This window comes from Mustela putorius, unplaced genomic scaffold, assembly GCF_011764305.1.
Source record: "Mustela putorius furo isolate JIRA1106 unplaced genomic scaffold, ASM1176430v1.1 tig00003909_pilon_pilon_pilon, whole genome shotgun sequence".
NCBI lineage: Eukaryota > Metazoa > Chordata > Mammalia > Carnivora > Mustelidae > Mustela > Mustela putorius.
This window is the reverse complement of record NW_025422057.1, coordinates 31,672,806-31,689,206: the sequence shown is the minus strand read 5'-3', so window position 1 is coordinate 31,689,206 and position 16,401 is coordinate 31,672,806. Positions and strand designations below refer to the sequence as shown.

The 16,401-nt window shown below is 37.1% G+C and overlaps 1 protein-coding gene across 1 annotated transcript in view; it reads left to right on the top strand.

The window, feature by feature from the left end:
* CC2D2B (coiled-coil and C2 domain containing 2B) overlaps positions 1-16,401 on the top strand; it is a 104,572-nt gene that overhangs the window by 45,652 nt on the left and 42,519 nt on the right. Inside the window, exons 18-22 of the mRNA XM_004749613.3 lie at positions 3,626-3,764; positions 4,888-5,091; positions 12,105-12,197; positions 12,518-12,609; positions 13,653-13,823. Of these exons, the coding sequence (XP_004749670.1) occupies positions 3,626-3,764; positions 4,888-5,091; positions 12,105-12,197; positions 12,518-12,609; positions 13,653-13,823 (699 nt within the window). The remainder of the gene's footprint in view (positions 1-3,625; positions 3,765-4,887; positions 5,092-12,104; positions 12,198-12,517; positions 12,610-13,652; positions 13,824-16,401) is intronic.

The window sequence follows — 16,401 nt, the reverse complement described above, 5'->3', positions numbered from 1 at the left end:
CACACCACTACCCTCTCCCTATTCCTTTTTTATTTTTAAAACTGAAGTTTAAGTTTTGAGAAGAGGCTTCAAAATAAGACAGACAATAGAATCAAAGTATAAGTTTCTTGAAAATTGGGACAATTTTTATCTTCTTAGAATAAATGATGAAATCCATAGAAAAAGAGCCAGAATATATTAGAAAGAGTATGTGATCCTTCAGAGTCAAGAAGATATTGAACCAGAGTATAAGTGATAGCTTGGCTCTAGAGAAGAGGAAACCTCTTCAAATCAGAGAAGGAAATGGAAATTGCTGTGTAGACAGGAACATAATTTTGATGATGTCCTTGTTTTGCTAAGGAAACAAGGTCGTCTTCTTAGAGACCTGAATAATAGCATTTTAGAGAAAAGTGGACAGTTAATAAAGGAAATCCGTTTTGGAGTTAGTGAATAAGATTTTAATACTCTGAACCAATATATGCTTGTATTTCTTCGTTTTTCCCTAGCATCATCCCCACTGGGGCTATTCCCAATCTTTGCCTCCTTATACTATTCTTTTTTTTTTTTTTTTGGTTACTTTTTGGGAGTCAAATATTTATTCTTCTTACTCTAAAGCTAACTTGTATATAGGTAATTTGAAATTTTCCTTTGTCTCCTTTAGGATCCTGAGGACATATTTATATCCTTTTCTTATGTTATCTTTAACTTCCATTTCCCTAAAATATTCAAGATTTATATTCAAGAAGCCTTCTTTGTTTTAAAAACAAAGAAAAACCCAAGCATTTGATTAACCCCTGAAAACCCGTCTTGGCTGTTTTCTCTGTCTGAGTCCTCATTTGTGTAGTCTACTGATCTGTGTACAAGGCCTCCATTTTTCATTCACACATTCCTTCCCTAACTCAACCCATTTATTCCTGAACACTACCAGTGACCTTCTGGCCATAGTCACTGGCCTGTCCTCATCATTTTGCTTTTTGAAGTCTTTTCTTTCATGGCTTCCATGATGCTGCGGCTAGCAGTTCCACTTACTTGGGAACTCAGGTTTACAAAAGATGAAAAGCAGTTCCGTTAAAGATTGGAACAAATGACAGATTTCAAGAGGCAGTGAATCGCAAGAGGTTTCAAAGTCCAGAGCACTCTCTAAAGAAGTTAGCTTGGAACATGGGGGCTTAAGTGGGTAGGAGAAGAATCAATGAAACAAGATGGGATTGGGAGGGAGACAAACCATAAGTGACTCTTAATCTCACAAAATAAACTGAGGGTTGCTGAGGGCGGGGGGGGGGGGGTTGGGAGAATGGGGGTTGGGTTATGGACATTGGGGAGGGTATGTGCTTTGGTGAGTGCTGTGAAGTGTGTAAACCTGGCGATTCACAGACCTGTACCCCTGGGGATAAAAATATATGTTTATAAAAAATAAAAAATTTAAAAAAAGAAGAAGAAGAAGAAGAAGTTAGCTTGGGGATGCCTGGTTGGCTCAGTGGGTTGAGTATCTGCCTTCGGCTGGGGTCATGATCCCAGGGTCCTGGTGATGTAGGTGAGGTTTAGTGTGATGAAGTCCAGAGCCCATGACCAAGAAAGAATTCTTGAGACATCTTTGGTGCAAAATGGTGATTTATTAAAGCACAGGACAGGACCTATGGGCAGAAAGAGCTGCTGCCCCAGGATTGTGAGTGGGTGGCAGGTTCTTTATGATGGGGTTGGGGGAGATAAGGAAAAAGGGAAATTTCAATAGAACTTTCATATGCTAAAGTGGACCTACAAGATACCTGATACCAGAGGCCTTGCCATTGGCACTGTCATTTTCCCCTTCTTAGCAAGGTATTAAGATAGTTGGGAGGTTCCTAAAGAATGTCACCTATGTCCCACCCAGGAGTGGGAGTGGAGGAAGGTTTCAGGGTGTCAGCCTTTGCTTTGTCCTCAGCCAGCCTTCTGGTCTCTCATCACTGGGATGGAGTCTCGCATCAGGCTCTCTGCTCGGCAGGGAGCCTGCTTCTCCCTCTCCCTCTGTCTGCTGTCCCCCCTGCTTGTGCTCTTTCCCTTTCTGTCAAATAAATAAATAAAACCTTGAAAAGAAGTAGAAGAAGAAGTTAACTTGAAGTAAAACTTTACAGTTGGGACATCTGTGATCAAAGTGGTTGGTTCCAGAACTCTGCTCTACAGTTGTGGGCACTCAAGGACTGGTGCTGAGCAGAGGTTCCAGGAACCTGGGATGGGTGCTCCGAAAGGCAAGGCTGACTTGTGGGTGTCAGAGCATGGAGTTCTCCTTTGGAACAGGGAAATCTGAATGAAAGTATTCATGTACTTTCTGATTTACTCATTCACTTATTCATTCATCAATGAGCTGGAAATGAAGCAGTAAACCAAAAAGATCTTGGAATACTTTAATATCACATTGAGCACACTTCTCAAATCTCAGTGATTATAGTCCAGAGTTTTCACTTAACACATTTTTAAAATATAGAAGTTTTTCTTATGCTCTCTAGTTAATGAAATTTTCTGACATGGTTAATTGACTTTTTTGTGTTTGCACCTCTTTATCTTCCACACCTTCATTCTACATGTACTTTTCTTGATGAAAATCTGCACCTTTACTAATCTTTCAGTTAGTTTCTGTGGCTAGCAAATTTGTTTAGTTTTTGTGTACCTGAAAATATCTTTATTTTGTCCTCATTCTTGAATAATAGTTTGGGTATAAAATCTGAGGTTGATACTTATTTTATCCTTGACACTTTGAAGCTATGATTGCATAATCTTCTGGGATTTATCATTCTTATTTAAAAGTCGCCATGTTGATGTTTTGTAGACAATCTGTCTTTCCTCCCTAATAACCTTACCTTTTTTTTAGCATAACAGTATTCATTATTTTTGCACCACACCCAGTGCTCCATGCAATCTGTGCCCTCTCTAATACCCATCACCTGGTTCCCCCAACCTCCCACTCCCTGCCACTTCAAACCCCTCAGATTGTTTTTCAGAGTCCGTATTCTCTCATGGTTCACCTCCCCTTCCAATGCTTTTTTTTTTCTTAATTCATAGAGACAGAAAGCCAGTAGTTGGGAATAGAGAGGAATGGGGAGTTGTTGTTTAACAATTTCTTTTTGGAATGAGAAAAATTCTGGAAATAGGTAGTGACGGTGGTTGTCCAACACTGTGAGTATACTTAATGCTACTTAATTGTGTTACTTGCTTGGCATTTGGTTGTGGAGAAGGGAGTACAGGGGACAAAGAGATTTTGGCATAGCCCACAGCTGAACACCTATGCGGACGACTGGAGGAATTATAGTAGCATAGGCAGGAGATGTGCTAAGGTCTTTATTACTCTCCCTGAGGAAGAAATCATGGGAGTACATTGAAATCCAATCACAACTTTTTAATTTTAAGGCTGTAACTGGATAAGTTTCTCTCCCTAGTCTATTAATTAACATGTAAGCTTTGCCTCAGCCTTTGTGAGCTAGCACTCTTCCTATGAAAAGGAATATTTCTTATATGATGTTATAAGAAATCATATCTCAGGCCCTAGAGATCTCTTGTGACAAAGATATCAAAATAGTTCAAATATAAGGACAGAAATGGGAATTAAAAGAATACTCATACTTCACGTATTTGTAATTTTGCTTATATTCAAAGAAATTTTTCTCTATGTTAGTGTGTTAAGGAATGTAGATGCAAGAGGGGTTCCTGGAATTCCATGGCTCATTAATGCACAGAAGCTTTTTGAGTGGGCAAATGAAGTAAAAATTGATCCAAATGATCCAGAATATTCTGATCTAATGGAATTTATTATGGTAAGTTATGGCAAGTATCAGGACTGTATATTCTATTTCCTAAGCTCTACCCCCTTATACTTTGTAGTTTGCTGTATATTTTTCTAGGCACCAGGAGGCATATAAAGATAACTCTGAGGACAGATACGATTTTCAACCAGTTTTATAGTATTGTAAAGACAATTAGAAATTCAACAACTGAAATAATTGCTACTTAGGCCTGATGGTTGGTACTCTGCCATTGCTTTGCAGCCTGCAGTACATCCTATAGGCTAACCTTCAGGCAAGCATCTCTTGTACAACTACTGAGTACCCATGGTATTCTAGATGCCAGGGCTATAAAGATGATCTATAGACACATTCCTACCCTCAAAGACTGTTCACTGCTTCTATTCTTTCTTATAACCACCTAAATGGCTCTGTATGCCTCAAACATGCATTCTTCATGTGTTTATTCATGTCATTCCCTCTGCCTAGAAGGGCACCCTGGGTGGCTATCTTACCTACCATGCAAGTCTGATGAAGGTTCCACTGATAACCTCAGTTAGATGTGGGCCCTTCTTTCCATTTCCTCTTGTTAACTTTTTCTTTCTCTTTATAAATTCTCTGACTCTGATATCATTCTGTCTTTTACTGTAGTTTTTCATTCTGTGTTTTATCTTTCCTTATAGAACTATAGTGAATAAATCTTTGATAGCTAGCTAGCACTCTTCCCTGCATGGACCATGTCTGCACATTTGCATTTATTGAGTAAAGCGATGCATAGATTATTGCAGTTAAGCTTCCCAGCTAAGGTTCTCTGTTGATTACAGGTATACAGAAATATTGATCCTTTCTCAGCATTTATGGCAAAGAGATATGAATAGGTCTCATCTTTTAACCCAGTGTGCAATATAAATATCCTCATTTTTCATATCTGTCATGACCAGGAAGAGATTGGCAAGCCATGGAGGTTGAATTTTACTTTTTCTTTTCTTTTTTTTTTTTTTCCAGATTCTATCTCTGTATAGAGTCATTGCTCCATTTCCTTCATATATGACAACTCTAACATCTAGCAGTTGAAGGGAAAAAAGTGTTTTGAAATGATTCTCAAATTTTAAAAATTAATATTTTAAGTGAAGACTCTATTATTTATGTTTTATAGTACATGAAACATAAAGGACAGGACATTCCAAAATATTTTCGTCTGGAACAGTTGCAAGATGAATTTAACTTTGTTTCTGAAGAAGAAATGAAAAAGAGTAAACGTTTCCAGCTATTGCAACTTAGAAATGCCGGTCAGTTAGACATTTTCCTTCTGCAGCAAATACCCCTTTATGACAAGGATATTCCAGATTTAGTCTTCCAGGTATGTGATTTCTATTTGAATATTGTTTATTGTATGATAAATTAATATTTTTGTTGCTTTAAATCTATCTTAATTTTTTTTAACAAATAAGTTTAGATTAAAAACCTATTTTAAAAATAGGTTATAATAGACTTTAAATTTTGTTATTATCTATAAGAAAAACATGGATAAACTCTTTGATATTTGTCTTCATTTTATTCTGTACTGAAAGTTAATTGCAATAAGCCACTTAATATTAAATAAAAGTCGTTTTAAAAAATAGTGTTTGTTTTTGTTGTTGCCACACAGCAATCCTTTAGCTTGTATACCTTAACTTAGAGGATACACAAACAAAACTATACAGGACTCATTACATTTAAAACTCAAGGATATTCATATTCTGAACCAAATGGACTGTCTGGAGACTCTCTTTGGTGTGGCTCAGAGGTAAAAGGGGAAATGCAAATTAATGATTTTTCAATGACAATATCTTAGCACCACCAGTCAGTACATTTGACTATTATCATCATATAATGATAGGATTTGCAGATAATTCATGACTTTCACAAAAAAGAGTGAGTAGAAATATATGTAATCACAAACTGACCAATTGGTATTTGGCTTCAGGTTTAATTATGGTCAATCTCCTGTTCTGAGACCTTAGGAACTTCAGTTAGCAAACTATAGTGGGAAGGCCTTAGAATAGCTTAAAATAGCTAGAAAGTTACTCCGTTTCCTCCTGCTGCTCCTCTTCAGTGATTGGGTTTACTTCTACAGTTCCATAAACTGTGACAGGCAGAGCACAAGGCTCAGGATAATCGGGAATATAACCTCATAAAAGAGGAACTGTTTCTGCTCTTGAAACTAGGAGCTTTCCTTATCTTTTTTTAAAAAAAAGATTTTATTTATTTATTTGACAGAGAGAGATCACAAGTAGGCCGAGAGGCAGGCAGAGACGGGGTGGGGGTGCGGGGAAGGAACAGGCTCCCCCACCGAGCAGAGAGCCTGATGTAGGGCTTGATCCCGGGACCCCAAGACCATGACGCAAGCCGAGAACGCAGAGATGTTATAACCCACTGAGCCACCCAGGTGCCCCAGGGCTTTCCTTATCTTATTTGAACTATTCAGAGAAGAGAAAAGCAGGGAAAGTAATCCTACTCATTTTCTGAGTCTGATATAACTCTCATACCAAAATTGAGCAAGGAGGACAGGAAATAATCATTTTGGATCATTTTACTTATGAGCATAGTTGTAAAATTCTAATAAAATTTCAGCAAATTGATAAACAATGTATTGTATATAAATATATAATTACACTTTATAATCCAAGAGGGTTTGTTTTCACGTAACAAAGCTAATTTAATTTGGGAATCTATTAACATAATTTACCATGTTAACAGGATTAAGGAAGGAAAGATATGCTTCTCTTAATAAATGCCCAGAAGGCATTTAATAAAATCAGTGCTCATTCATGATGAAAGTTCTTAGTATATTAGCATTAAAAGGGAATTTTTTCTTTTTTTAGTTTTTATTTTAATTCCAGTTTGCTAACATGCAGTGTTATATTAGTTTCAGATGTACCATATAGTGACTGAGCAGTTCCATGCAATACCCAGTGCTCATGAGTGGTGCACTGTTCATCTCTATCACCTGTTTCACCCACTCTCCCCCACACCCTTCTCTGGCAACCATCAAGTTGTTCTCTATAGTTAAGAGTCTGTTTCTTGGTTTCTCTCTCTCTCTCTTTTTTTCCCCTTTGCTTGTTTTGTTTCTTAAATTCCACATATGAGAGAAATCATGTGCTATTTGTCTTTCTCTGACTGACTTATTTCATTGAGCATAATACTCTCTAGCTCCATCCATCTTGTTGCAAATGGAAAGATTTCATTCTTTTTATAGCTGAATAATATTTCATTGTGTACATATACCCCGTATTTATCCATTCTTTGATTGATGGGTACTTGGGCTGCTTCCATATCTTGGCTATTGTAAATAATGCGTAGGGGTGCATGTACCCTTTTGAATTAGTGTTTTTTAATTCTTTGGGTAAATACCCAGTAGAGCAATTGCTGGATCGTAGGGTATTCCTATTTTTAACTCTTTGAGGGACCTCCATACTGTTTTCCACAGTGGCTGCACCAGCTTGCATTCCCACCAACAGTGCAAGAGAGTTCCCTCTCTCCAAATTCTTGCCAACACCTGTTGTTTCTTGTGTTGTTGGTGTTAGCCATTCTGACAGGTGTGAGTTGATATCTCATTGTAGTTGTGATTTGCATTTCCCTGATGGCAAGCGATGATGAGTATCTTTTCATGTGTCTGTTGGCCATCTGTATGTCTTCTTTGGAGAAATGTCTGTTCATGTCTTCTGCCCATTTTTTCATTGGATTTTGCAGGGGGAGGTGTTGAGTTTGGTAAGTTCTTTATATATTTTAGATACTAATCCTTTACTGGATATGTCATTTACAAATATTTACAAATATTTTCTCCCATTTCTTAAGTTGCCTTTTAGTTTTGTTGACTGTTTCCTTAGAAGAGAACTTCTTTAAACTGATTAAGAATGTTAAAACATTTTTGTTTTTTTCTGATGATGTGAACTGCATTGAAAGGAATGCTTCTAAATCCTGGAATTGAGAGGGTGGGAGGAGAGACAAGAAGGGACCACCTATATACCCACTGGATGATTACATTGAGTCTCACATGTAATTCGCCAGTAATGCAGAAACATACAGAAAGCAGAGCAGAACACAGGACGAGAGAGCTGCAACAAATTTTGTTGCTGGTTTTTCCTGAACTTCGCTATCCTAATGGGGAGTAAGCTTCTTGTGACATGTCCACACAAAGTGGGGTTTTGCCGGAGTTAACAAAACAAATTGAAACAACAGCAACAACAACAAAAAATCAAATAAACAAAAAATCCTTGTACACAATAGGCAAGGTTTACTAACTACTCCAGGAGAATTAACACTTGCCGTGATAAATGCACTTCTATTTAAGGGAATGTTTACAGACATGGTACTCCTGGGGTTCTTGGTCACTAAGGCCATATTATCCTTCAAGAAAAGAAATAGAGGGGCTCCTGGGTGGCTCAGTAGGTTAAAGCCTCTGCCTTTGACTCAGGTCATGGAAAAAAAAAAAAAAAAGAATAGACTTATCTGTTAAGTGGTTCTGGTCAACTAGTTAGAAATAAAATTAAATTCAGACCTTACAACAGAGGTCCTGGGATCAAGGCCGCATCAGGCTCTATGCTCAGTGGGGAGCCTGCTCCCCTTCCTCTCTCTCTGCCTGCCTCTCTGCCTACTTGTGATCTCTGTCAAATAAATAAATAAAATCTTAAAAAAAAAAAAAGAAAGAAAGAAAGAAAGAAATAGAGCCAGTACCCAGGTGTCCCTGAACAAATTGTCTGTCTCTAGTTTTTCAGCATTTTGGAAGACCTATTCCTTATACCACCGCCCCCGCCCCCGCCCCTCACTGTGAATTAATACCCTATTAATTGTATGGCTCAGGATCAGAAATCTGTTTCCTCATAGATTTCTATACAAACATTATACTTAGTGGATAGACATCAGTTTTCCCATTAGTCTGAACAACATAAGGATGGCCACTATCCTCTCTCCCAATAAGACCCAATGCTTTAAGAGAGAAAGAAGAAAATTAGAAAAGACAAACTGCCCTTGTTTGCAGAAAATATATTTGTCTACATGGAAAACATAAGAGAAACTACAGCAAACTGTCACAACTAGTAAATTTGTTGAATATAACATCCATATTTAAAATGACTTTTTTACTGCAAAAGGAACACTGTACGTCTACAATGGAGATACCTAGCTGACCTAGCTGTCACCATCCTGACTCAGTGATCCAGCTTAATCTTGTTAATAGTAGTAGGCAGAATAATGCCCCCCCCCAAGATGTCCACTCCCTAATCCATGGAACCTGTGAATTCGTTCTGTCACATTGTTTAAAATAGGGACATTATCCTGGATTATCTGGGTGGGACCTAATCTAATTACAGTGAGTCTTTAAAAGTAGAGAAATTTTTCCAACTGGGAGCAAAAGCTGCAGCAAAAGAAATCAGATTAGTCATGAGAAGTTGCTGACTCTGAGACTTAGAGGACCACCTGCAAAGCCTGGTGAGAGATGCCTGGAGCTAAGAGCAGGCTCTACCTGATGGTGGCAAAGGAAGGACACCTCAGTCACACAGTGGCAGGGCACTGAATTCTGCTCACTTCAATGAGCTTGGAAAAAGATCCTTCCCAGACCTTCCTGATAAGAACCTAGCAGGCCTACAATTTGACATCAGCCTTGCAAAACCCAGCACAGAGAAACCAGCTGACACAACTGGAACTTCTCACCTACGGAATTGTGAAATACTCAATTTGTGTTGTCGAAGTAACTTAATTTGTAATAATTTGTTATAGCAGGAAGAGAAAACTAATACACTTATAAAAGACATCCAGACATTATTGCCCCTTACATGATACAGGGCGAAATATACAACATCATGTATGAAATCTCCTTGCCACGGATGTGTAATCTGAATCAAAGTTTTGTCAAGACTTAAGTTGTCTTAAGACTTAAGGTTAATTTGTTTACAAGAAGTATGAGGAATAGAGAAACAAGTTAAATGGTACGACAAGGAAACAATCAAATTTGGAATGTGGGACAACTAGTGAGCAAGGACTTGATGGAGGAAATTATAAAACATTTTGAATGATGTAAAAAAGAAATTTGAGTAAATGTTCACTGATAGGAAGTTGTAAGGAGACAGCTTTGTAGGATGCCAGTCCTTCCTCAATTATTTTGTAAATGTAGTCATGCAATTCCAAACCAGTGAAATAGAACAGAGGGCCTCAAAACAGACTTAAGCGTATGTAGAAACTTTATATTTGATGAGTATCATTACATATAAGTTGGAAAAGAATGGACTTTCGGGGCACCTGGTAGCTCAGTGGGTTAAGCAGCTGCCTTTGATTCAGGTCATGATCTCGGGGTCCTGGGACCGAGCCCTGAAGTCAGGTTCTCTGCTCAGCAAGGAGTCTGCTTCTCCCTGTCCCTCTGCACCTCCCCACTGCTCATGATCTCGCTACTTTTTCTCAAATGAATAAATTTTTAAAAATCCTTGAAAAGGAACTCCTGGGTGGCTCACTTTGTTAAGTGTCTGCCTTTAGCTCTGGTCATGATCCCCGAGTTCTGGGATCAAGTCTTGTAGGGGGCTCCCTGCTTAGCTGGGAGCCTACTTCTCCCTCTGCCTGCTGCTCCCCCTGCTTGTGCTTGCTCTCCCTATCTCTCTCTGACAAATAAATAAATACAGTCCTTAAATTTAAAAAAAAAATCTTAAAAAAGAAAGAATAGACTATCTGTTAAGTAGTTCTGGTCATCTCTTTAGAAAGAAAAAAAATTAGGGGCACCTGGATGGCTCAGTGGGTTAAGGCCTCTGCTTTCCGTTCAGGTCATGATCCCAGGGTCCTGAGATGCAGCCCCAAGTCAGGCTCTCTGCTCAGCGGGGAGCCTGTTTCCTCCTCTCTCTCTCTCTGCCTTCTTCTCTGCCTACTTGTGATCTCTGTCTGTCAAATAAATAAATAAAATCTTTAAAAAAAAAGAAATAAAATTAAATTCAGACCTTTATAAAAGCAATAAATACCATGTGTAATGAAGACTACATGTGAATTATATTAATTATGCTAGATTTAAAATAAAAAATAAGAAAAGGATTACATGTGAAAAGCAAAACTTTAAATAGATTTCTTAATCTTGGGGTAAGAAAGTATTTCTTAAAACTCAAAAAGTACAAATTTTTAAAAAGATTAATTTGTTATGAAAGTTAAAACCCTACAGATTAAGCCAATATATTTGCAACACATATAACAAAAAGTTAATATCTAGATATTATAATATCAAGTAGCTCCTATAAATCAATACTTTAAAGAGTAAAGTGGTAGGAAATATTAATTTATCTTTAAGTAAAAGTTGTTACTTGTCAACCGAATTAAATTCAAGATTTCTTGCAGATAATTGGAAGAACAAATAAATTACTTTCAGATAAAAGAATGCTTGTTGTAACGTGGCTGAAAGTTCTAAAGTATCTACTTCATTACTCTTGTGTATTTTTTAATATTATCCATAATGTAAGACAATCTCCATGTGCATTAGGGGTGTATCCCACAAATGCAGATATAACAGGTGCAGATTTATTCTGAATTATATAGATGAAGCAGTCTGACAAATAATCTTATACCAACTACTGGATGTAAAATTAAAGTTATTGATTAACTTTTTAAAGTTAGAAGTTAAGGGGCACCTGGCTGGTTCAGTTGGTGGAGAGTGCAACTCTTGATCTTGGGGTTGTGAGTTCAAGTCCCACATTGGGTGTGGAGATTACTTTAAAAAAAATCTTAAAAAAAATAAAGTTAGAAGTTAAACATTAAAGCTATTGATACTATACGACTTCCCATATGTTTTGTTTTCAGTGGTTTCCAGGTAAATACACACATAAAGAATACTTTGCAGTCATTTTCACATTTTTTCATAATTTTTTGTCAATCATAATTTTTTTTCTCAACATTATGTTATTTTAATTTTTTTACATTTTTAAAAATACTTTATTTGAGAGAGAGAGTGTGTGTGTGTGAGAGGGAGCACAAGCCACAGGGAAGGGTGCAGGGAGAGGGAGAAGCGGACTCCCTGCTGAGTAGGGAGCTCGATGTGGGGCTTGATACCAGGACCCTGGGATCATGACCTGAGCCAAAGGTAGATGCTTCACTGACTGAACCACCCAGGTGCACCAACATTATGCTATTTTTAAAGATGAACGGACCTCATCCTAGAAGCAAAGAAATATAGTCAAAAGCTGTTCTTAGCTAATGCTCAGTGGAAGGATCTGAAAGAAATGTGTTTCTTTTTCCTATCATGCCAGAGTGTTGTCTGTGTCTTCTACACATAAACCGAATATTTAATATTTTACATCTTATTGCAGTGTATCAGACCCTGAACTCTGTTTAGTTTTAGAGGTAAAACTAACTTAATTCTCTGTTTAGGAATATGAAAGTCAGATAGAGAAGGATATCTCCATTTCAGATGTCAATTCCATTATTGCACAAAGAATTAATTCTGCCAATTTTCTGAAAAAGGTAACAATAACAGAATAGTATTATCGGTATGTTTGCATTTATTTTTGTAAAATCCTAATCTCCCTTTACATTCATTGCTTGCAAAAATTAGGACTAAAAAATTGCACCAATACATTGGGAAGGGTATGTGCTATGGTGAGTGCTGTGAAGTGTGTAAACCTGACGATTCACAGACCTGTACCCCTGTGGCAAATAATACATTATTCGTTAGTAAAAAAATAAATAAATAAATTTAAATTTAAAAATTGTACCATTAGCATTGTAAATACTTAATCTTCAAATATAAACTATTATTTCTTTAAATTAATATTTTTTTGTAGATGAGAAGGTTGATAATGAAAAGAATTGTCAAAGTTAGCAAATTTAACTTATCAGATGTTGTGGCTGATTATGAAGAAATTGTATCTGCAAGGTACATCGTAAAAATTACTTTTTAAAATATGAAATACAAAGCTTTAAGTTAATGCCTTCAAAATTCTCTTAAGTTCTCTGTTTTAATATTAAGTTATATGTCAGAGAATGCATTTACGAGGCATAAAGTGAAATACAGTGACTTAAAATATATTTGGTTCTTTTAAAATTGCATTTTGGATACAACTATATGATATGTATTTTCAGTTGCATATTACTATTTTTCAATCCTCCCCTTATTAATAGTTTTTAGGGCAGGAAAGAAAAAGAGAAGAAATACCTCTGTATTTCTTAGTTTTGCCCTAAGATTTTCCTGTTTTGGAACCATTCCTGGAAAAGCTGTTGCTGGTAGCTCCACATACTAAGCCTATAATCCCCCCCTTTATAACCCACAGGCAGCAGGTGAGGGAGGCTTTGGCTCAACTCAGTTCCCACACTGTTTATCTCTGAACCATAGGGGTAGGACCAGAAGTAGGGATGCCATGTTTCTGGGAACCTTCCCTGGGGCCACCTGCAGATTCCTAGTGTCACCAATACATTTTAATTGGTTTAGATGTGAAATCTGTTGTATTTTATTTTCAGTTTTGGGGGGGAAATGAGTGTGACTGTAAAGCTGTACATAATTCCATGGATTTGTGTTGGCAGCTTGTATAACTAACTCCTGTTTCGGAGCCTGTAGAACAGTTGAGCATCATATCACTTTTAGGAGAGTGATTTCTGAAAAATGAATAATGTTCTGAAAGAACATCATGTCTTTGTGGAATTCTGTCTCCATGCCCTTGTCTATTCTTGGACTGTGTACCCAAAGGGCACGAGGCAATCACAATCACATTTTCTCACAACATGAGAGGGAGCACAGCATCTCTTCTGTGCTCAGGAAGGTCCTTTCCTTGGGTTTAAGACAACTCTGTCTTTCCTCATCAAAGAAGAAAATACGGTTCAGAATAATGGCCTTATTTACAATAATTCACTTTAAAAATTGATGTCTTTTAAAACAAAGTTATCTTGTGCATATGCAGCTGATCTTTTTTTTTTACTTTTTAGCCAGTTGACGCATGCAGTTTGTAAACTTGTTGAACGACGAAGACAGTTAAAGCCTCAGAGAAAAGAAAGGAAGAAAGTAGCAGCACAGACTATCTGTGACGGGGATATTAAGATTCTTGTCAGAATACTGCGGGCTTATAATATACCTACCAGGAACACAACAGGTACTAGGTAAGATAGTGTGCACCAATTTTAATAGTTGCAAAAGTTCTTTTCATAAATTTTAATTTCTTTTTGCAAAAAACCTATCTTAAATGTAAATTTCCATGCTGTCCTATGTGTGAAACTTTGTACTTTATTAATGTTCTGTATACAGAAATGGAATGAAAGTTGAAATCTTCACTTGGATAGTCATACTGTCATTACCATGTATTAAGAGTTTTGGGGGGTACCTGGGTGGCTCAGTCAGTTGAGCATCTGTCTTCGACTCAGGTCATGATCCCAGGGTCCTGCGATTGAGCCCCTGCATTGGGCTCCCTGCTCAGTGGGGTGTCTGCTTCTCCCTCTCCCTCTGCCTGCTGCTTTGCCTGCTTGTGTGTGCGCGCTCTCTCTCTCTCAAGTAAATAAATAAAAAGTCTTTAAGAAAAAAAAAGAGTTTTCAGAAGTTTGAGATGACCACAAAAACTATACCATGTATATTTTGGCGTGTCATATCATATAAATGCCTTTTATCCTTGATCCCTATTGTGAGCACTTGTGACCCTGCTGTCACCACCTGCAACTACTGTCTGCCTCTGGCCCCTCTCAGTACTGCAGGTAGAACACAGGAGAGAGTAGGCTGCTTTGGGCTTGTTATTTTAGTTGACATCTGTGAAAACCAGATCTTACCCAGCTCTTCTGCAGGTACTACATGGATTTTATTTATGTTTCTTAAGTAGAGGGTATGTGGGGCCAAAATGGAGATCACTATTTAGTGGCCAAATTAAGGCATCATGAGTATTAAATGCTCATGTGTCCTGAATATTGAGTGTCTTCTGTATTTAGTCTCATGTATGAATCCTATATTATAGGTACTTAGAACCCAGGTATCTCAGGAATATTAAGTAGTCCCCCTCTATGTTTAGCACATAATGTGCTCTACTTGCTTCTTATGTTTACCACATCCCATGAAAAATATTTTGCTTACTAGATACTAATCTATAGTTAAAACCTCTTAAAAGTTTTTCCTATGTTTTATAAACAACCACCTTATTTATCTAATAGAATCGACGTTCTCAAAACAAATGCACATTCCAAAGTCTAACTTTTATAAAGACATAATAAAATCACTACCATTTTCTATAATCATTAATTTGTAAAAGAAAGAATATTGTAACATCAAAAATAGAAAGTATATAAAAAAAATAAAATAAAATAAAATAATTAAAAAAATAAAAGAATCAGATGCTTAACCAACTGAGCCATTCAGGTGGGGCGTCTGCGTGGCTCAGTGGGTTAAAACCTCTGCCTTAGGCTCAGGTTATGATCCCAGGGTCCTGGGATTGAGCCCTGCATTGGGCTCTCTGCTCAGCGGGGAGCCTGCTTCTTCCTCTCTCTCTCTGCCTGCCTCTCTGCCTACTTGTGATCTCTGTCTGTCAAATAAATAAATAAAATATTTTAAAAAAATTTAAAAAATAGAAAGTATATAATCTCAAAATATCACTTGTCATATTTTTCTCCTTTGCTGAGGACCAGTGAAACCACTGGTGATTATCAAATGTGTAGCTCTAACCACCTATGATAAGAAGATTCAAAGAAACTCTATAAAAATTCAGGGTAACTGAATTATTTATCACCATGAACATAGGTAAAACCCTGCCCATTACCACCAAAACTAATGTTAAAATTATTTATTTAAAAATTGTTTTATTTAAATTCCATTTAGTTAACATATATTATTAGTTTTAGGGGTAGAATTTAGTGATTCATCAGTTGCATATAACACCCAGTGCTCATTACATCAGGTGCTGTCCTTAATGCTCATCACCCAGTTACCCACCCCTGCCAACCCCCCTAGCAATCCTCAGTTTGTCCCCTATAATTAAGAGTCTTTTGTGGTTTGCCTCCCTCTCTGTTTTTATTGTATTTTATTTTTCCTTCTATTCCCCTATGTTCATCTGTTTTCTTTCTTAAATTCCACATATGAGTGAAATCATATGATATTTGTCTTTCTCTGACTGACTTATTTCCCTTAGCATAAAACCCTCTAGTCCCATCCCCATCATTGCAAATGGGAGAATTTCATTCTTTTTGATGGCTGAGTAATATTCCATATATGTATATAGAATGTACATGCATATATATATATATATATAATATATATATAATATTCCATATTATACACACACTACTTCTTTATTCATTCTTCTGTTGATAGACCTGAGGGCTCTTTCCATATTTTGACTGTTGTGGACATTGCTGCTATAGACATTGGGGTGCAGGTGCCCCTTCAGATCATTATTTTTGTATCCTTTGGATAAATACCTAGTAGTGCAATTGCTGGACTGTAGGGTAGCTCTATTTTTAAGTTTTTGAGGAGCCTCCATACTGTTTTCCAGAATGACTGCACCAGTTTACATCCCTACCAACAGTGTAAGAAGGTTCCCCTTTCTCCACATTGCTGCCAACATCTGTTGTTTCCTGACTTGCCAATTTTTTTAAATTTATTTTTTATTTTCAGCATAATAGTATTCATTATTTTTGCACCACACCCAGTGCTCCATGCAATCCATGCCCTCTATAATACCCACTACCTGGTACCGTGACCTCC